The sequence below is a fragment of the Hyperolius riggenbachi genome, chromosome 4, assembly GCF_040937935.1.
Source record: "Hyperolius riggenbachi isolate aHypRig1 chromosome 4, aHypRig1.pri, whole genome shotgun sequence".
NCBI classification, from domain to species: Eukaryota; Metazoa; Chordata; class Amphibia; order Anura; family Hyperoliidae; genus Hyperolius; species Hyperolius riggenbachi.
This window is the reverse complement of record NC_090649.1, coordinates 80,014,630-80,036,149: the sequence shown is the minus strand read 5'-3', so window position 1 is coordinate 80,036,149 and position 21,520 is coordinate 80,014,630. Positions and strand designations below refer to the sequence as shown.

The 21,520-nt window shown below is 42.8% G+C and overlaps 1 protein-coding gene across 1 annotated transcript in view; it reads left to right on the top strand.

Moving 5' to 3' along the window:
- Positions 1-21,520, top strand: part of LOC137571310 (cytosolic phospholipase A2 gamma-like) — a 123,979-nt gene that overhangs the window by 54,935 nt on the left and 47,524 nt on the right. Inside the window, exons 6-8 of the mRNA XM_068280260.1 lie at positions 5,498-5,690; positions 15,819-15,909; positions 20,609-20,749. Coding sequence (XP_068136361.1) covers positions 5,498-5,690; positions 15,819-15,909; positions 20,609-20,749 — 425 coding nt within the window. The remainder of the gene's footprint in view (positions 1-5,497; positions 5,691-15,818; positions 15,910-20,608; positions 20,750-21,520) is intronic.

Genomic DNA, 21,520 nt, shown 5'->3' with positions numbered 1-21,520 from the left:
TCGGCCAGTTCTTGAGCTGAGGGGAGACCTTTCAGGGGCACAAAATGGGCCATTTTGCTAAAACGGTCGACTACCACCCAAATGACCGACATGCCTTCAGACCTGGGCAATTCCCCCACAAAATCCATGGACAAGTGGGTCCATGGCTCACTCGGGGTGGGCAAAGGCTGCAACCTTCCTACAGATGCCAGCCGGGAGGGTTTACTCTTGGCACATACCGCACACTCCCTGACAAACTCCTTGCAATCTGTTGCCAAAGAAGACCACCAAGCACACCTGGCAATCAGATCCTGCGTTCTGGCAGCTCCAGGATGACCAGCATTCTTATGGGCGTGAAAGAGTTTTAGGACTTGTAAACGAAATGGCAGTGGGATAAACATGACCCCTTCGGGTTTTCCCTCAGGAACATCCTGCTGAAAGGGACCCAAAACCTCTGTCCAATCCTCCCAATTCTCCATGGCGGCTAACACTAGTTTCTGCAGGATGATGGACTCAGGAGCGGGGGGCTGTGCTGTCTCTGGTTCAAAACACCTGGAGAGGGCATCTGCCTTGACGTTTTTGCTGCCTGGAGTGTACGTGATTATAAACCTGAACCTTGTAAAAAATAAAGACCACCGGGCCTGACGGGGACTTAGCCTCTTAGCCCCCTCGATGTATTCCAAGTTCTTGTGGTCGGTGTAAACTGTGATCGTGTGTTCTGCCCCCTCTAACCAGTGGCGCCATTCCTCAAACGCCAATTTAATGGCCAGAAGTTCCCGGTTGCCTATATCGTAATTTCTTTCTGCAGGTGAAAACCTACGAGAAAAGTAAGCGCACGGGTGTAATCTGCCCTGCAACCCAGACCGTTGAGACAGCACCGCCCCCACCCCAACTTCTGAGGCATCAACCTCTACGATAAAGGGAAAGGACGTGTCAACATGCCTCAAAATTGGTGCTGAGCAAAATACTTCCTTCAAATGAGAAAATGCTGCCACGGCTTCAGGGGACCAGTGGTTGGTATCTGCCCCTTTTTTCGTGAGACTGGTAAGGGGGGCAACTAACGTGGAGTACCCCTTAATGAACCTCCTGTAATAGTTTGCAAAACCTAAAAATCTCTGTAGGGCCTTCAACACCACTGGCTGTGGCCACTCCAACACAGCTGTGACTTTGGCAGGATCCATTGAGAGACCCGAGGTGGAAATTACGTACCCTAGGAACGTGACAGTGGTCACCTCGAAAATACACTTCTCCACCTTAGCATAAAGCATATTTTGTCTTAATTTGTTCAAGACAAACTTCACGTGGACCCTGTGCTCGGAGAGGTTATTGGAATAGATTAGTATATCATCAAGGTATACCAGCACGAATCTACCCAATACCTCCCGGAATACCTCATTGATTAATTCTTGGAAGACGGCTGGCGCATTGCACAACCCGAAGGGCATCACTAAGTACTCGTAATGCCCGTCGGGTGTGTTGAAGGCCGTCTTCCATTCATCGCCCTTCCTAATGCGGATTAGGTTGTATGCCCAGGACTGGGAGTCACCAGTTAGCAAGGTTTTAATAAAAATGACCCGTTGGGTCTCAGTCCCCGAGGATCGGGGTTTCAACTCGAAATATGATAACACTCTACTCTTAAAATTCCGGAAGTCAGACTTGTGGCCGGAAAATTTATCAGGTACGGGCATACGTATGTCATCACTAGGAGGGGTTAACCAAAAAGCAATACGGGGAGCACCATCCCCTACAATCAATACGCCACCCTATATGTATAAACAAGGGGTGGGTCTGTAATGTGCAGAACGGTCAAAAATACAGTAATTATACCAAAAGCGAAAAGCAATGACCTCAAAGAAACCGCACCAAAACAGCTATATCAGTAAACAATATATCATCCTTTATTGAAAATACAAACATTAAAAACCATTAAAATATGGTGGGGGACAATGTATAAGCCCACAATATCGGAGAACCGGAGGAATTACAAAGTGCTAGTGTTAATATTGAAGAGCCTCAAAACAGCATAAACGTGGCACTGACCGTGTATCAATATTGTGACACATACAAAACCAAACATGAATTACATACATGTGCAAATAGCATGAATAAATATTACAAATGCATGATATGAATAAAGGAGGAAAAGTGTGATAACACCAGGAAGGGAGGAACCCCCTGAAATAGTAGTGTGGAACCTGACGGAACCAGAAATCAATCACATAGTGATCACAGTTTGTGAACAAGTAGTAAAGTCAATAGAGTGAGATGCAAACTGTATGAAAATAGTATAGGGAATAAGAGTGAGGTCAACAACAAGTGAATAGGATCCTACCAGTACAGTGTCTCCACGGGTTCCCACCGCCGCTATCGCGATTCGCCACGTATAGCGTGGCTTTTTCAAAGCACAAAGCTTTGAAAAATATACGTGGCGAATCCTGGTGTTATTTGCACATGTATGTAATTCATGTTTGGTTTTGTATGTGTCACAATATTGATACACGGTCAGTGCCACGTTTATGCTGTTTTGAGGCTCTTCAATATTAACACTAGCACTTTGTAATTCCTCCGGTTCTCCGATATTGTGGGCTTATACATTGTCCCCCACCATATTTTAATGTTTTTTAATGTTTGTATTTTCAATAAAGGATGATATATTGTTTACTGATATAGCTGTTTTGGTGCGGTTTCTTTGAGGTCATTGCTTTTCGCTTTTGGTATAATCACTAGGAGGGGATCGCACCGAATCAACTGACGTCTGGAGGGTTCGCACAGAGCCTGACAGGGCATCAATTAAAGCTTTGTGCTAGCCCAGTGCTTGATGGATGTTATCCACCGAAGCGGCAAGCACATTCAGAGGGTCAGCGTGTGCGTCCATCTGTTTTTTGGTCTGGCATTCTGTAACGATCGGTGAAGCACAGAGAGGATCTGATTACCGGTGATCTGCAGTATCACTGGGAATACAGATGTATACCAGATTATTAGTGATCTGCAGTATCACCGATAATTCGATATACCAGCTAACCTCTGTTCACCTGAGTAGAGTGTAGTGTTTGGTGTAACGGTAACACTAGAGGACTAAGCCTAGCGCAGTAAGGCGTACTGCACGGATTCCTTCTGAAGACCTGGGCTCTCCAAGACGGGAGGAGTCAGGCTGAGAGTAGGAAGGATTGTCTGAAAGTAACACTCTAGAGGAAGTGTCACAAAAAGAACGGGGAACCGCCTCTAACAGTAAGGTCGGTTCTCGAGGTCGGACAAGCCAGGTCGTACACACACGGACAGATAAAGTACAGTATCAGGAGCCAAAGGCGGAGTCTGGGTACAGGCAGGGTTCGGCAACAGTGTATCAGATATATAGAGGTACAAGATCAGGAGGCAGAAGCAGAGTCTAAGGACGGGCCGGGGTTCGGCAACAGAGTATCAGAATTATCGAGGTACAAGATCAGAGTTCAGGAGGATAGTCAGGCAGGCAAAGAGTCATAACAGATAATCACAATCAAACTAGTACTTTAAGCTATCAACAGAATCTAGCTAAGTGTAGGATTACAGCTCCAGCTGGTCCCGGCACACTTGCGGATCTGACTACGGATCTGGGTGCTTCCACATATGTGATCGCAACGCCAGACACCAGAGAAATGACCAGCCAGCCGTATATATACACAACCCTCTTCCCAGCACCTCCCTAAGTGCTGAACCAATGAGGAGAGGGGAAAGAGTCAGCTGACCAGCCTGGTCAGCTGACTCACTTCTGGCAGCTATATCTATTCTGCCTTTCCGCGCGCACGCGCATCCTCCTGAAACTGAAGGGACTACGAGTCCCAGCCACAGCAGCCCCGCTCTGCGGTGTCTCCGCAGCGGGGACATGCGCGCTAACCGCCGGTTAGCGGTTTGCGTTTTTCCTATACTTTACATTGGAGGCAGAAACTCCTCCGAAATCCAAAAAATGCCTCAGCCCGGGAGTATGCGTTTCTGCAAAACGCCTCCCGCTCTGGTGTGCACCAGCCCATTGAAATACATTACCCACACGTTTCCACAACGCAAGTGGCTGTAAAAACGCAATAAAACCCGCTCGGTGTGCACCAGCCCAAACTCTCAAAAAACTCACAAGTACAATGGATGCAAGAATTCCGAAACTGCTATCAAATGAGGGGTCCTATGTTAATCTATAACTTGACTTGTTATGATGTTTTTAAATGAAATGGCTTTTGATTGTAGTAAATATGACCTCCTAATGCTGCAAATTAAACAAATGTCCATTTTCAGATCTTAACAGCCTATAAAATGTTTTCAAACTCTGTTGTGTGTAATAATTTGAAATTTGAAATCTGAAAATTTTAAGATTGTTTTTTTTTTAACTACTTTGGCCTCCTGGACGTACTAGCTATGCCCAGGAGGCCATGTGAGCTACCGCGCGCTCCGGCGGCCAATCGCGCACGTGCACGCGCGCTCCCAGCCGCGGTTCGTTAGCCTGGCAATCAGTGAATCGGGCTATGGTGCCCGATCACTGATTCCTCTCCCACGCTGAAAAAGCGACAGCTTCTCTCGGAAGCTGCGCTTTTTCTGGCTGTAACGGCCCCCATACGTCGCTCTAAGCGTATGTTACGCTTAGAGTGACGTCATGTAAACAAACTCATGGCCGCCATCTTGCGGCCAAAAAGTAAAACTACAACTAAAAGTGAAAAAAATAAAACTCAAGACACATTTACATTATAAAACTATGGCTTACATCCCACCCTCCCAAAAATACCCAAATAAAATGTTTAATACAGAAAAAAAAAAAAATTACAATAAAAAAAAAAAACATGTAAATATTTACCTAAGGGTCTAAACTTTTTAAATATCAATGTAAAGGTGAAATATTTCTAATTTTTTTTTATTTTAAACTTGTAAATAGTGATCGATGCAAAACGGAAAAAATGCACCTTTATTTCCAAATAAAATATTGTCGCCATACATTGTGATAGGGACATAATTTTAATGGTGTAATAACCGGGGCATATGGGCAAATACAATACATGAGTTTTAATTATGGAGGGATGTATTATTTTGAAACTATAATGGCTGAAAACTGAGACATAATGAATTTTTTCATTTTTTTTTCTTATTCTTCCTGTTAAAATGCATTTACAGTAAAGTGGCTCTTAGCAAAATGTACCCCCCAAAGAAAGCCTAATTGGTGGCGGAAAAAACAAGATATAGATCAGTTCATTGTGATAAGTAGTGATAAAGTTATAGGCTAATGAATGGGAGGTGAAAATTGCTCCGATGCATTAAGTGAAAACGACTGAAGGCTGAAGTGGTTAAAGGCCTGTTATCATGCAGACGTTTGTTCAGTAAACATTTGAATTACGCTCTAATGGTTGATGACTAAAAGATGATGCTGACTGCCACTTGCATCCACTATTTAGGAAAATCAGAGAGAAATGTAATTTGCATAATACTGTGGAACGTGTAAACTATATAATAGGTTACAATTCCTCATGAGCAGCTTTACAAACTCCAATATTCTGTACTTTTGCAGGTGCATGACATCTTTGTATGCTAATGAAAACTGGACTAATGTTGATTTTCTGAAAGAGAAGGAGAAACAGATATTTAAATCTGGATTTTCATGGAAAACAGCATGGAAAAAGATTAAAGCCGCATATGCGAAAGAGCAACACTCACTGACTGATTTTTGGGCTTATGTAGCTGTTTACTTCATGACTGGAGAAGTAAGTAGAAATCCACTTATGGTATGTTGAAAGTATAGAAGCAGGGCCGGTTCTAGACTTTATGATGCCTGAGGCAAACTTGTGAAGATGCACCTCCCACTCCCCCACTCCCCCCATTCCCCCCCCCCCCCCCCTTCCACCCCGATATGGAATGATTACACAGCACCCGACAATTTACTCTGCTTCAGTTAATGTTCTCACATGACATGCTGCAGCTCAACCTAATATCACACTGGCTGGCTGTGAGTCGGTGACAAATAAACTGCTCACCCTCAGCCACTCCATTCCTCCTCAGGAAGGTACACACAGTACAAAAATGCTGCCCCTGAAATCTCTGTGCCTGATACAAATGTTTCACCTTGCTTCATGAGAGAAGCACTTTGTGAGTTAAGTTTCTCTCTTTGGTTCCCATTTACTTGTCTACTACCTTTTCAAGCCTTGAAGCATCATTTGTCCAATAAACTTTGGCTTGCTTAAAGATGGCCAATCCTGACCTCAGGATCTCTGTCCGAAGCAACACCTCTTATGGTGGTACTGTTATCAGGGCCGGATTTGTACTTTTAACCGGCCAAGGCCACTATAGCCAGCCGCCCCCTGACATACAGGCAGCAAACCCCTTTCCACATACACAAACTTTACATTTATTTATTTATGTTATGTATAAAGCGCCAACATATTACACAGCGCTGAAATAGTCACAGTAATCAATGTATTTAAACATGCTTAATGCCTATTAACAATGCAATTGTACTGAATGATCAACCTTACGATTGATTGTGTTGGACAGTGTTGATGGTGACGAGTGACAGCTCAGGTCACAGACAATGAGCTGCCCACGTTTGTTGCCTCTTCATCCTCTGAGTTCCAGACACTCGCTTGACTTCTGCAGTTCATATATTTGGCAGCTTGACTGCATGAGTGTGCCAGCCCGCAGCCCACCCCTTGCTACCTGGTGCCCTAGGCCATGGCCCTTGTGGCCTTACCTGAAATCCGGTCATGAACGTTATCACATAATCAGTGAGGTTGATTTATTAAGATTAAGATGAAGCAAAGAAAACTGGTGCAAAAGTGGTTCAATTGTCCATAGCAGCCAGTAATAGATGATGATTGGTTAACATATGAGACATACTATCAGTGTGTGGTACATGTCATCCAGGGGGTACCTCTGATGGGTTTAGAGGGTACCTGAGTTTGATAAAGTGCCCCACAGATCAGGAAGTGTGGGGGGTTTTTTGATGAAAATTTGCCACCTGGCAAGCACAGGCTTTTATAAGGGTGCACATCATTTTTTTTAGGGGCCCGTTCACACCTATAATCACAAAACGCTGGCGATTACCGCTTACCGATTAACGCGGAAAAATCACTGGACACTGCAGCGGTTGTGGAGCGATCGCGATTAGCGTACTTTGCACGCTAATCACATCGCTAACCGCAAACGCGGTAGTGAGAACACTGCCATTTGCTACAATGTGTAGCGGTTTTTATAAAACCGCTAGCGGTTTGCCATGAGCGGGAATCACGCGATTCCCGCTCAGGTGTGAATGGGCCCTTAGTGTTGTAACACTGATCTAGACAACTACTTCACTTCTGCTCCAATTATCTCTATATGTGTCCTTATAAATCAGCTCACCGTATATCGGTTAGCTGTCTGGGCCGTCTTATTTTCCCAAAATTACATTGGCATTGCTTAAAGTTCAGGTGAGAGACAGATGGAGGCTGCTATATTTATTTCCTTTTGCGCAATGCACATTGCCTGGCTGCCTGCTGATCCACTACTTTCAGCCATAGCCCCTGAACAAGCATGCAGATTAGATGTTTCTGACAAAAATCTGACAAGATTAGTCCCATGCTTGTTTCAGGTGTGTGATTTAGACATTACTAATTCCAGGAAGATCAGCAGGACTGCCAGGCAACTGGTATAGTTAAAAAAAAAATGGCAGCCTCCATAGTTTATGTCTCTCACCTCGGGTGCCTTTTAACATGCATTACTCCAATAAGGCTCAAATTACCCGTGTGCCGTGGGTCACACTAATTTTGCAAGCCCGGTGCTCTGCTGGCATCAGTACGGTAATACTGCCATGCACTGCCTGTGCAAAGCAATATTAACGGCGGTTTGTGTATCAGGCCCTCAGTGCGTAGTCCTCAATCAGGAGTAGGGATGGCCGGGAATACCCATTTCCGATTCCACCAATGCGAAATTCCTGTTTTTCCGACTTCTGTTTTTTTCTGATTTTCCATTTTTTTATTTTCAAGGAGTATTTTATTTGTCATTTTTTTACATCAGAGAGTGCAATTTCCCATCAGAAATACAGAAATTTCAATTCCGTGGAATATGAATGTGAAACTCTAATAAGTAGTGCTCAGTGTTCAGCTTAGCCCTCTTCCCGCACTGTGAACTCTATTTGCCATTTTGAGACTATAGTCCCAGTTGTTTACTAGAGATGGCCCGAAGAGTTCGGCGAGCAGTATTCTGCGAACATCGGCTATTTGCATTCGTGCCAAACAGCGAACTTTTGGCGTGTTCGATTCGCCCCCTATACATTATCATTGAGCTAAACTTTGACCCCTTACCTCACAGTCAGCAGACACATGGCAGCGAATCAGCTATCTCCCCTTCCTGGACCCACCACCCTGCAAAAAGCAGCTACGTGGCCATATTGGATCAATTCCCTGCTGGCTGCTGACTGTTAGTGAGAGCTGGGACAGACTTGCTGCAGGTAGGTAGGGAAAGCATCAGCTAAGCCTGTGTTCTTGTTCCTCACTTGCTGTGAAAGCACCCCAAACAGGCCTTTTGAGGGCTAGCACATCAGTCTCCTGTGTTTTTGTGTGTGTGTGTGTGTGACACTCCACAGCCCACTGACACCCAGAGCTGAGTGCACACTACTGCTGTTGCCTCATTAAGTTGCAGGCACAGAACCACTCCAGTGCATTATTATTTCACTGTATTCCGATAGTACTATTGTATTTCTCTGTTTGTGACTCTGCACAGCCCACTGATAACCAGAGCTGTGCATAATGTGATTCCTGCCCTTTGGGGGTTAAAACCCGACTTTGCATCAAATCGTAATTTTTGGTGAGACTTTTGGCATGCATCCCCCTCTGGCATGCACCTGTCCAGGTGTTAGACACCTTGAAACAACTTTTCATCACTTTTGTGGCCATAAACAGTCTTTGTAGGTTTTAAAATTTGCCTGCCCATTGAAGTCTATGGCGGTTTCCCAGATTTGCCTGTACGCGAACAGCCGTGCGCGAACAGAAAATTCTAGGTTCGCAACATCTCTACTGTTTACTATTGTTTTATTTGAGGTGGAGGATCCTGAGGGCATACATTTGAAAAAGTTGCACGCTAATTTAGGCACAATGTTAAATAACAATAAAAATAACAATAACGATAAATAACAATTTACGTGCAACATTAACCACTTCAGGGCCACAGGTTTTTTTCCCCTTCAGGACCAGAGCAATTTTCACATCACACTCCTCCAATTCATTCGCCAATAACTTTATTGCTACTCATCACACTGAAATGATCTATATATTATTTTTTGCAGGACAAACTAGACTTTCTTAGAGTAATACTTTTTGTTAAGAATAATTTTATTTATATGCATTTTGCAGGGAAGAAGAAGAAAAAAAAATGGAAAAAAAATCACCATTTCTCAGCTTTCAGCCATTGTAGTTTAAAAATAAAATGTGCTATTGATGATGAAACGGACACATTTTACAGTGGGGTGCAAAAGTTTGGGCAACCTTGTTAATTGTCATGATTTTCCCGTATAAATCGTTGGTCGTTACAATAAAAAATGTCAGTTAAATATATCATATAGGAGACACACACAGTGATATTTGAGAAGTGAAATTAAGTTTATTGGATTTACAGAAAGTGTGCAATAATTGTTTAAATAAAATTAGGCAGGTGCATAAATGTGGGCACTGTTGTCATTTTATTGATTCCAAAACCTTTAGCACTAATTTTTGGAACTCAAATTGGCTTGGTAAGCTCAGTAACTCCTGACCTACATACACAGGTGAATCCAATTATGAGAAAGAGTATTGAAGGGGGTCAATTGTAAGTTTCCATCCTCTTTGAATTTCTCTGAAGAGTAGCAACATGGGGGTCTCAAAACAACTCGCAAATGACCTGAAGACAAAGATTGTTCACCAGTATAGTTTAGTGGAAGGATACAGAAAGCTGTCTCAGAGATTTCAGCAGTCTGTTTCCACAGTTATGGAACATAATGAGGAAATGGAAGACCACAGGCTCAGTTCAAGTTAAGTCTCAAAGTGTCAGACCAAGAAAAATCTTGGATAGACAGAAGTGATGATTGGTGAGAATAGTCAGAGTCAACCCACAGACCAGCACCAAAGACTACAACATCATCTTGCTGCAGATGGAGTCACTGTGCATCGTTCAACCATTCAGCACGCTTTACACAAGGAGATGCTGTATGCAGAGGAAGCCTTTTCTCCGCCCACAGCACAAACAGCACCACTTGAGGTATGCTAAAGCACATTTGGACAAGCCAGCTTCATTTTGGAACAAGGTGCTGTGGACTGATGAAACTAAAATTGAGTTATTTGGGCATAACAAGGGGTGTTATGCATGGAGGAAATAGAACACAGCACTCTAAGAAAAACACCTGCTACCTGCAGTAAAATATGGTGGTGTTTCCATCATGCTGTGGGGCTGTGTGGCCAGTGCAGGGATTGGGAATCTTGTCAAAGTTGAGGGACAAATGGATTCCACTCAGTATCAGCAGATTCTGGAGACCAATGTCCAGGAATCAGTGACAAAGCTGAAGCTGCGCCAGGGCTGGATCTTTCAACAAGACAACGGTCCTAAATACTGCTCAAAATCCACTAAGGCATTCATGCAGAGGAAGAAGTACAACGTTCTGGAATGGCCATCCCAGTCCCCAGACCTGAATATAAATGAAAATCTGTGGTGTGAGTTAAAAAGGGATGTTCATGCTCGGAAGCCATCAAACCTGAATGAACTAGAAATGTTTTGTAAAGAGGAATGGTCCAAAATACCTTCAACCAGAATCCAGACTCGCATTGGAACCTACAGGAAAGGTTTAGAGACTGTAATTTGTGCAAATGGCGGATCTACTAAATAATCATTTCATTTCTTTTTTGTGGTGCCCACATTTATGCACCAGCCTAATTTTGTTTAAACAATTATTGCACACTTTCTGTAAATCCAATAAACTTCATTTCACTTCTCAAATATCACTGTGTATGTCTCCTATATGATATATTTAACTGGCATTTTTTATCATAACAACCAAAGATTTATACAGGAAAATCATGACGATTAACAAGGTTGCCCAAACTTTTGCACCCCACTGTATTTGCCCATTTGTCCCAGCTATTACATCAGTTATGTGTCCCTAGTACAATGTATGGCGATCTTTATTTACAGTATAAAAGTCACAGTAATATACCCCCATGACATACATATAAAAAAGTCCCTAAGGTAAATATATATATATATATATATATATATATATATATATATATATATATATATATATATAGATAGATAGATAGATATAGATACTTATATATACAGTATATATATATAAATGTATATAAAATGTATTTTTATTTTTTTATTTTTTTGTTGGTGTCATTTTTTTTCTTTTTAGAAGTGCTTTATTTTGGTAACTATGGGGTAGGGAAGGAAGGGGTTGAAGAATAATAATAAAACATTGAGGGCCTGATTCACAAAGCGGTGCTAACCCAGTTAGCACGCCTAAAAGACTTTAGGCATGATAACCATTGCACCATGCTGGTGAAAAGCCAGTTTAGGTGTGATAAGTTTAGGTGTGATAAGTTTAGGTGTGATAAGTTTAGGCATGCTAAGTTTAGATAAGTGTAGATAGCGTGCAAAGTCCCGAACGCAAAGCAGCGCCATTAAACTCTATGCGAAGTGCACCAGACTTTGCTAGCGCAAAACTTTTGATCAGCTGTGCACTGCGGTGCTAACGCAGTTGGTGCTTAAACTTATCATGCCTAAACTTATCACACCTAAACTTATCATGCCTAAACATATCACACCTAAACTTATCACACCTAAACTTATCATGCCTAAACTGAGTTTAGGCATGATAAAGGGCTTTTCACCAGCGTGCTAACTGTTAGCACCGCTTTGTGAATCAGGCCCTTAATGTTCCTACGGATTAATGTATTTGGATGTATTTTACTTTTTGGCCACAAGATGGTGCTACACTGAGTTCCGTGTTGAATAAATATAACACAGAACTCAGTGTGTACATTTCTTTCTGTCGGGAGTATTTTGAATCAGAGCTGCCGGAAGCTCTGACTTGACGCAGACATAGTGATCAAGGATCGAAACAGATGTTATCCATTCCCCGATCACGGAGGGCCAAGATTGTGGCGAAAGCAGACCGGAGACAAGCGGCGATTGTGAGCGACAGGGTTAGGTAAACAGTGCACATATCTATGTCCCTGAGCCTGAAGAGAAGTTTTGTGCGGCGTAGATATGCGTAGCAAGGGTCTTTAAGTGGTTAAATAACAATAACCAAGACCAGAATGGTAAATAACATTTTAATTGCAGTATTACATTATCGGTAAATTTACCTATAGTACAACCTGACTATAACCTAACCTCTCCCTACTTTCACACAGAACCCTACCCTGGTGGTGCCTAACCCTAGGACCCCCTTGGTGGTGCCTGACCTTATGACACCCAGATCCTGCTACCAATAATATGATAAACAACTATTTAATCACAACCTCCCACTAAATAGCGTAACACCACATTTTCAGGGTATGTTAAGTAGAAGAATGGGAACAAGAGGAAAAAAAATCTTTCAAAAATACTTTTTACTTTTTGAGAAACTCAATGTTAAAGTCGGCTGAAATTTCCGCGGAAATTGGTAGTGGTGTCAGACATTGATTCCACTATAAGATCTTGTTTGACATGTCAGAAAATAAATACACAGACTAAACCGATAGGATACCTGGAAAAGTTGGTAATTGGTAGCAAACCACTTGAACTCTGCTATGCCGATCATATAGGCCCTTTACCGAGTTCAGCATCATATTCATAAATACTTACAGTGATTGATTCAAATTTAAGATATCTGATCGCTTTACCTCAGAAGAGACTGACGGGAGAAGCAACATCACAACTCTTACATCAAATCTGGACAATACTACCTTTCAAGAGGTTAATAACTGACAACGGACCAGCGTTTAGAAATAAGAGTGTACAATCAGCAATGATGACTTTAAAAGTTGAACTATCATTCTCAACTCCCAATGCACCTGAAACAAATGGGATTTTTGAAAGACATAATGGAGAACTCAAGAAGATATTACAAGCATTAGAAGGAGAAGGTCAAACATGGCTACAACACCTTCCTTTAGCAGTGCAGGCACATAATACTAGGTTAACTAGTAAAATGCGCCAAGCACCATATGATATACTATTTAAAGAACCATATGTAGAAGGTCATGTTAAGAATCACCAGAATAGGCATAACCCCTTCTCTCTTCAAACAGGTGCAGAAAGCTACATCTTACCACCTGTGGGTTCTTTGGTCAACAAAATCAGCGTTGGAGACAACCTGGTCAGAACCATATACCGTATTGAAGCACATCAGTAATTACGCTTTACAAGTTGACACCGAGAAAATTCCAACAAAAACAGTGTTCTTTGAATACATTAAAAGATATAGAGCTTAAAAAACACTTTTTAAAAGATTGCAATTCGTACTACTGATTGATCTAAGAGAAGAGAGTTGAAGAGATAAATATGGAAGACTTGAGAAAGCCTGCTTATCCATTTCAACACTTTGATGCTAACACATGCGATTCGTGAGAAGTGTTTATAAAGACAGCCTACTGCAACTGGTTCTCCTGCAATATGAACTGCCAAAAATTATTGAATGCCCCACTTTCAACATGGTATCTGCAGTCGAATGGAAAGATGACATCACTACATGGGAACCAGTAAGTGTGAAATACATACGGTTTGGTCTACTACATACTACTTGCGGAGAAATAGCATGGGGTCAACAAGGCACGATGGACTCTATCAATAAATATTATATTGAAGACTGTGCATTAACATTTTGGGAGTTTGTTATGAGACACTGGATGTTTTGTTCTCCACATGAACTGGTGGGCCCCATAAACAATACGATTCCTGTCTACATCTAGCAAATTATGGGCCCAACACCCTCGTTTGAAATGGGAAACACATATTACACAGAACATTCCTCCAATTATACTCGAGCTACTGCTGACTCTTCAGACCCAAGAATTAATCCATACTTATGTTGTGTTGGCAAGGAAATAGTTTACCCCCCAACTACAATCCAATCTGGACCGGCAGAGCTGTCTACTGAAGAAAGTATTGCAGATGATACCGATTCCATTATTCAACTTAATGAACAAGAGTTACAAGAACTTGAAGACTTGATAGACTATATTCTGAGACAACCAGAGAGAGAAAAATAAGAACAGATGAAGATGAAATTGTGGAGCTGGAGACACGGTTTCACTGTGTAGCGGGGCTGTCAGATTTCTGTTTTAACCACACTGAAACCCTGTCTTCTATATTATTTTTAGTTAACTATGATGATTCAAATAAGCCTGATATGTATGCATGTCAAGTTATATGCTAGCTAGAGTTATTCCTTAAACAAGTGCAAATAGCAAAATCTTCAGAATATATTTGTTATACTTGTAATTTGTTATATGGAGACTTAGATAATAGTTCCAGACAGAGAAAGGTTTCCATGACTTTCTTTGTTTTGGGAACTATATTTTATTTTGAAATTATTGACGACAGCAAACATCATGTTATGGTAGTTCATTGTGACTTTTATAAAATGTCACATAGATAAAACATTTTTTAATCGAAAATTTAATACATAATATTATATGGCCATCTGGCGTTTTTTGTAATCTTTTATAAGTTTAAAAAATTAATGATTTTTTCATAAAATTATAGAATATAATTATTTAGATAGCTAATCAGTATACACATGAGTTGATTATTCTTTAAGGATAGTATAGTGTTTAAATAAGTATTAATTTACTGTAAGTCTGAATACTGTTGGTTACAGGCCTATGTATTTTGGTAGGCCAAGATGTCCGAAAGTATTTCAGAAAGAGACGAGCATACCTCAGGCCAATTAAGACATAGATGTCATCATAAGCAAACACATCATGGAACATAGATATGGGAGATGTTTTTAATTCTGGAGACCCAGGGTTTCCGTGGCAATTCTCTAATCGGGAGGTCATAATGCAGTCAAGATGTCTACCTGCGTGTGTACCATTTAATTACGATATCACCCTCATTAATGAAATGTCAGACTTTGTAAATACGATAAGTTGAATGACGCACAAAATATTCCAAGATATGAAAAATACGTCAGTGGGAAATTCCAATTTTTCAGCCATTTTGAAAATTGGGTATAAAAAGGGAGGCAGTTGGGCAGGTTTTTCACATCTCGACAACAGCTACCTTGGGGTGAGACCTTCTACATAATTGAGGAGAGGTATGCCTTATTGATATTATATTCTGGTGATTCTTAGCATTCTTAGCATTGAATATTTAGATGAGCCTATTAAGCATTGAAAGTTAGCATTTTTTATTAGCATCAGTTTTGAACATTGTATTCTCAGCAACTACTAAAGATACGCAGAAATAGTTCAACGTTAACCAACTTTAGATCTACAATTTAATATCTGCAAGATAAAGTTTATTTCATGGAACTTTGAACTCTGAACATCTTGAAGATTTTTATTTTTCTGCTGTAAATATATTGCTTTTTGAAAAATACAAATTTATATAAAAATCCAAACTGAGTGCTTTGAGATTATTCCAAGAGAAAGCATCATCTATAACTTTTACTGTTGTAGAGGGAAGGAACTCCACTTTACCCAATATTTTTGATCGCAACGCTGTAAAAGTTATACCTTTTACTGAGTTAGTGATCTTACAGAGTAGATACCGCATCGTATTCCAACAGTGAAAAGAGGTAGCGGTAATGGCGGAAAGTGGATTTTCCATGGAAGCTGAAATTGGCAAATCCAACCATCCCTACCTGATACCCACTGATAGTTTTATCTCTTCTTTTCCAGATGCCTGAAGAGAAACTCTCTGAACACAAGAAGAGATGTGAGAAAGGGAATATCCCATATCCTGTCTACTCGGCTGTGGAAAAGGACACAGGTCATTTAATCAATACCGTTTTCCCACAAAGAATGAGATGGGAAGAAAAAGTATAATTTTATTTATACCTGATAAAAAATAGGGTTTGTAAGTGGAGAAGCTTGGTGACCAATGGGGCCAGCCTCAGGACTCAGGTCCAGTACTGTTTTTCATACATGTACAGTGGAGATGAAATGCTGGGGGCTGACACGCTAAAGCAGAGGCAGGCTTTGGTGGAGGCCAGTAGGGCAATTGCCCACCTGACGAGTACATTCATGCCCGCCACGCCGGTGTTTACCTAAAGGGTGACTAAAGCTCTTCCATAATCGGCTCAGGCAATGACCCGTAAGTACGCGTCCTTGATCACGAGCCCATGGCCGGGAGCGATCTAAGCATACCATCACAATTGACGTGATGCGCCTGCGCATAGTGCTCTAGGCCACAGGCGCAATCAAGGATGCACACCGCACACTGCCAGGTCAGCATTTGCACGATACTACCGACCCAGCCAACCGGAAAGAGCCTAAGCCTGAGGTGGGCTTTTTTTCGGTGAATGGAGTCGGAGGGGGCTGGAGGGGCATAACAGAAGCTAAACTCACCAGGACTGTCACAAGTGGTGTATCCAGTGGTGCTGGTTGTGTTGAAACTAATGTAACCTGTAATTTGCTGACTCCAGCAGAATAAATGTTATCTAGTTTATTCATTTTATGTGAAATTTTTTTCCAAATCATTATTTCAGTTGGTTAAAGGCCACTAAACCAATGTAAGAATAATTACAATACGTACTGTAATCAATCGACGAATGGTAGTACAATTTAGGGATGCTCATTCGGATTCCGCGGAAATGCAATTTCGAAATTCCGATCGGAAACTGCATTTCCACATCGGAATGCAGAAATCGGTAATGCAAGTGCGTTAGGCGGATTTCCGCCGAAAAATCTTGGAAATTTCTGCCGGAAATTGCTGAAATTCAACCCGACTTTAACATTGATTTTCTCAAAAACTATAAGGTCTTTTTTAAAAAATTTTTGCATCTTGTTCACAAGATTCAGTTTAATAACCCCTGAAACTTTGGTGTTTCTAGGACTTACGGGGGCTTTGCTATTAACCACTAAAGTCGGCGGATTTTTACTGTAATGTAAAATGCAGAAAATCTGCTTCTGCCTATTTTCTGCATTTACATTACAGGAAAAATCCACCGACTTTACCGGTTAATAGCAAAGCCCCCATACGTCATAAAAACACCAAATTTTCAGGGTTTATTAAACAGAGTCCTCTGAACAAGATGCAAAAAAAGTTTTCAAAAAGACCTTATAGTTTTTGAGAAAATCGATGTTAAAGTCGGGTGGAATTTCCGCGATTTCCAGCGGAAATTCCGCATTGGCATGCGGAAATTGGTAGCTGAAAGCGGAATCGGTATTTGGCAATGGCGGAATGCGGAATTACATTGGCATTTTCGACCATCCCTAGAATTGGCCATTTGATTACATTAATTATTGTAATTGTTCTTATATTGTTTGGCTTAGTGGCCTATAGAGCCTTCCCATTCTCCTCAAGGTCGCCGCATTCCAGCACTGGATCCCCCCACTGTGGGAGGCTTTAGAAGTCTATGGGAGCACTCAGGCTCCCAAAGATGGGCGCCTCTCTACTGCACATGCACAGGTGTGCAAAAGAGGGTGCTCGGGTGTGTACAGTACGGGTACCGAGCCTGAGTGGTTCCAAAGACTCCCGAAGCCCACCAGAAGCGGAAGAGCATTCTCTAATCAGTTGAGACTGCTAACAAGGAGCCAGTGGGGGAACATGGGGACCATGAGGAGACTGGGAAGGCTCAATAGGACCCAGAGCCGTCCCTCTCCTTAGGTGAGTATCTGTTTTTATATTTATTTTTACTTACTGAAGGGAGATCACTTCAGTGGACTGTAGGGAGCCAGGCGAGTGACCTGCCATTTACACTGTCATCAGGACTCTTCATAGGGAACGATCAAGGGAGGCACTCGGGGAGGGGAGTGAGCCGCCTTTTCATTATCAGGCGCCTGAAAGCACGTGCCTACAGTGCCTTATAGTAAATCCGGCACTGTTTGGGATACTGGATCAAATGTTCCTCCAAACGCCGTTGGCAGGCCAAAGGGCATTTTTGTGCCCTTACACCTTCATCAAGTGACCCGCTGGCACATGCATTCTAAATTTAAACACTTCTCTGATGTGAAAACATCACATGCCAAATATTAAGCCATAGAGTCCTCTTATGACACAGTCCTTAAAGAGAACCTGTGTCTCTCATCACAGAGCAAAATGAAGGGAGGTGGGGAAGCAATCTGGGAGAGGAAGGTGAGAGGCAGAGCTGCCCTGTTAGAGCCTGGGAAGGGGCTTAAGAGCTCCCCCAGTGGGTTGTCTTGCAGGAATCCCTCTCCTGCTAGGGACAGCTACTTCCCCCTCTAGATGCCGACAAGCTGCATGTCGGCAATTTCCGTGGTGGGGGGGGGGCAAAGCGCAGCACATAGAGGACACAGAGGCATTTCATGGACCAGGGAACATGCCTCTGTGTCTCACTTCATAACCCCCCCCGCACCACCTCGAGTACACTTTAAAGTGCCTGTTCACAATATGACCATTGCCATCTACTGGCAAAAAACTGAAATAGCATTTGGTGAACATGCAATATATAGAAAAGCGATTAAATTTGGCTTTGGTGTGCCAACAGTTCCCTTGACGAAGGACGCCAAAATGCGTCAATCCAGCATCCCAACCATTGGAAACCGCAGGCCACGATACCAGACGGACAAATGGTGCAGGACATCTTCACCATTACGGTGCATAGATAAGCAAATTGTCATCTTGTAAGTGCTTTTAATCTTTTTTTACAAACTGCGAATAAAAGTTACTGCCCTACCGCAGTGCTCCTCTGCTGTAAAAATGCAGCCCATGTCCTTAAAGAGGAACTGCAGTCCAGGATTGAACTTCATCCCATCGCTGGTGGTGTGCAGCAGAAAATGCTTACAAATCCACTGGCGTCATACTTTTCACTTCTTGCAGCTCCCAGCTGCTTTGCGGCATCATTCTTGCATGGCCCCAATGTGTCATGTGACCCAATGCGGATCAGGTGACATGAAGGGAAGCCATACGAGGACGCCAAAAAGCATCTGGGAGCTGCAAGAAGTGAAAAGGACAGTGCCTGGAGGATAAGTAAGCATTTTCTGGTGTGCAGTCTTAGGAACACCCCCATTGTGTTCAGCCAGGCATGGCGGTTAGCAGGCCTAGATTATCACCACAGGAACCTGTAAGCACAGATGTCCTGCCACCTTAGACTTAGACTCCATAAACCTATAAACACCTGCTGAACCACACCGCAAGTGTGCTGGCTGGCCCAGCTGTCTCCCTTATTTCCCTTGCCCATCATAGGTAGCTACAGGGGCCCTTAGTATTTAGGTAGGCAGAAGTACCCTCAATAATAAGTAGCTAGAGATGCCCCCAAGAATTAAGTAGCTAGAGGTGCCCCTGACTGAAGGGAGATCTTGTCAGTGGAATGCTGAGAGGCGGATAAGTAACCTCTCATTTACACTCTGCTCAGGACTCTGTATAGGGAAGGAGGGGGAGGGGAGTTAGCCACCTTTCTATCATCAGGCACCTGTAGGCATGTGCCTACAGGGCCTTATACTTAAACCGGGCCTGTCTGTTAGTTAAGACTGCCGGATGTCTGAGTTCCGGTTTACAGGGGCTGTACTGTATAAGGCTTCAGAAAAGACTCCTCAACAAATTTAAAGGGACATAACTTTGCTATTACTTCTTTAGCACAAACACAGCAGAAGCTGAAATGCAAATGCAAAGAGACATGTGTTCCACATATTGCAATATGGCATGTATTCAGGCCTGAATTTACATCACAGGAGCCTATAGGCACAGAAGTCATGGCACCCTAGACTTCACCCTCCATGAGCCTACAAACCCCTGCCGAACCACACCTCATGTGTGCTGGCTGTCCAAGCTGTCACTTCTCCCTTACTTCCCTTGCCCATCATAGGTTGCTACAGGTGTCATCCCCACTGATGAAGGGGGAATTAGACAGGCTAAACACTCTTAAAGGAAATCCAGAGCTCTAGCTATAAGAAGAACCAATAGTTACATATCTCCTGCTGCATAAACACGTGCGAGTCACTCACCATCCTCCCATGGTCTGCCGTTCTGTTACGATCAGCCCCGGTAAGTGGCTCAGTCGCGTCAGTCTGGGTCTTCTGCGCATGCGTAGTAGCACAATAGACCCAGACTGATCCCGAATGAGCCTATTACCGGGGCTGATTGTGGCAGAACGGCAGATCGTGGGAGGACAGCGAGGGACTTGCACGTGTTTATGCTGCAGGAGGAAGCAGCGGGTAAGTATCGGTTCTTTTTATAGCTTGAGCTCTGGTACACTTTAAGGCTCCCTGCACACTGCAAATCCGTTTTCCGATTCCGATTCCGTTTCCGGTTTTCAATTCCGATTTTCCCTGAATACATTCAACAGAAAAACGGATCAAAAAACGCAGCATGCAGTAAAGATTAAAAATCTGAATTGGATGTAAAAACAAATTAAAAAGCGGAATCGGAATCGGAAATGTATGCAGTGTGCAAGAGGCCTTATACAGGGTACATTTTCTGTTTTCTTTCTGTACAGTGCAAGAGTCCAGGTCCTCTTTAAACAATGTATTTCTGATGGGAAAGTAACTAGGAATAATTCTGTTTTCAGGAATCTGGTGCGAGTTCACCCCACATGTCTGTGGATTTCCGAAGTACAAATCCTTTGTGAACACTGAGCATTTGGGAAGTAAATTTGAAGCAGGGAGTTTATCGAAGCCCCGCCCAGAGATGGATTTATGCTACCTTAGGGGTGAGTTAAATATGATAATGCACAATACCGGTACATAAAATTATCCTGTACTTTAAGTGCACCTGAACTTGGGAACTGATTGACAAACAAAAAGCTTTCCTTCAACTTTCCTCACCTTTCTTTGAATAGAAGTGCTGTTTTTACAGAGAAATGTATTTATTTAACATTGAGCAGCCACCATGCTTTTTGTGCACATTGCAAGGGGCTACGGACTCGGCACTGCAGAATGGCGCGAGCGGAAGGCTACTGCAGAGTCACTCACCCCTCCGAGCTCAAGCACCAAAGCTTCTACTTTCCTCCAACTTCTGTCCTCCGTCAGCTGCTGTGCACCTATCTCCAGCCGGGATCTCTCTTACCAGCAAGTGACATGATAGGAATCGCTGGCTGGAGATAGAGGCACACATCGGCTGACAGAGGACGGAAGTCGGAAGTTGAAGCTTCTGCACTGGAGCTCGGTGAGGGACTCAGATACTGCTGCTACACTTCTCTACTTTTTTAAGGGGAGGGGGAAGCATATGCACCTGGCTAATTACACTGGAGGGGAGGGAAGAGGCACAACTGGCTAACTACACTAGAGGGGGGAAGGCAAACTTGACTAACTACACTGGAGGGGAAGGAAGGGGGGTACACCTGGCTAACTATACTGGAAGGGAGGTCACACCTGGCTAAATACACTGGAGGGAGGAAAGGAACACCTGGCTAGATACATTGCAGGGGGGGACACCTGGCTAACTACACTTGAGGGGAAGGGAGGGGGTACACCTAGATAAC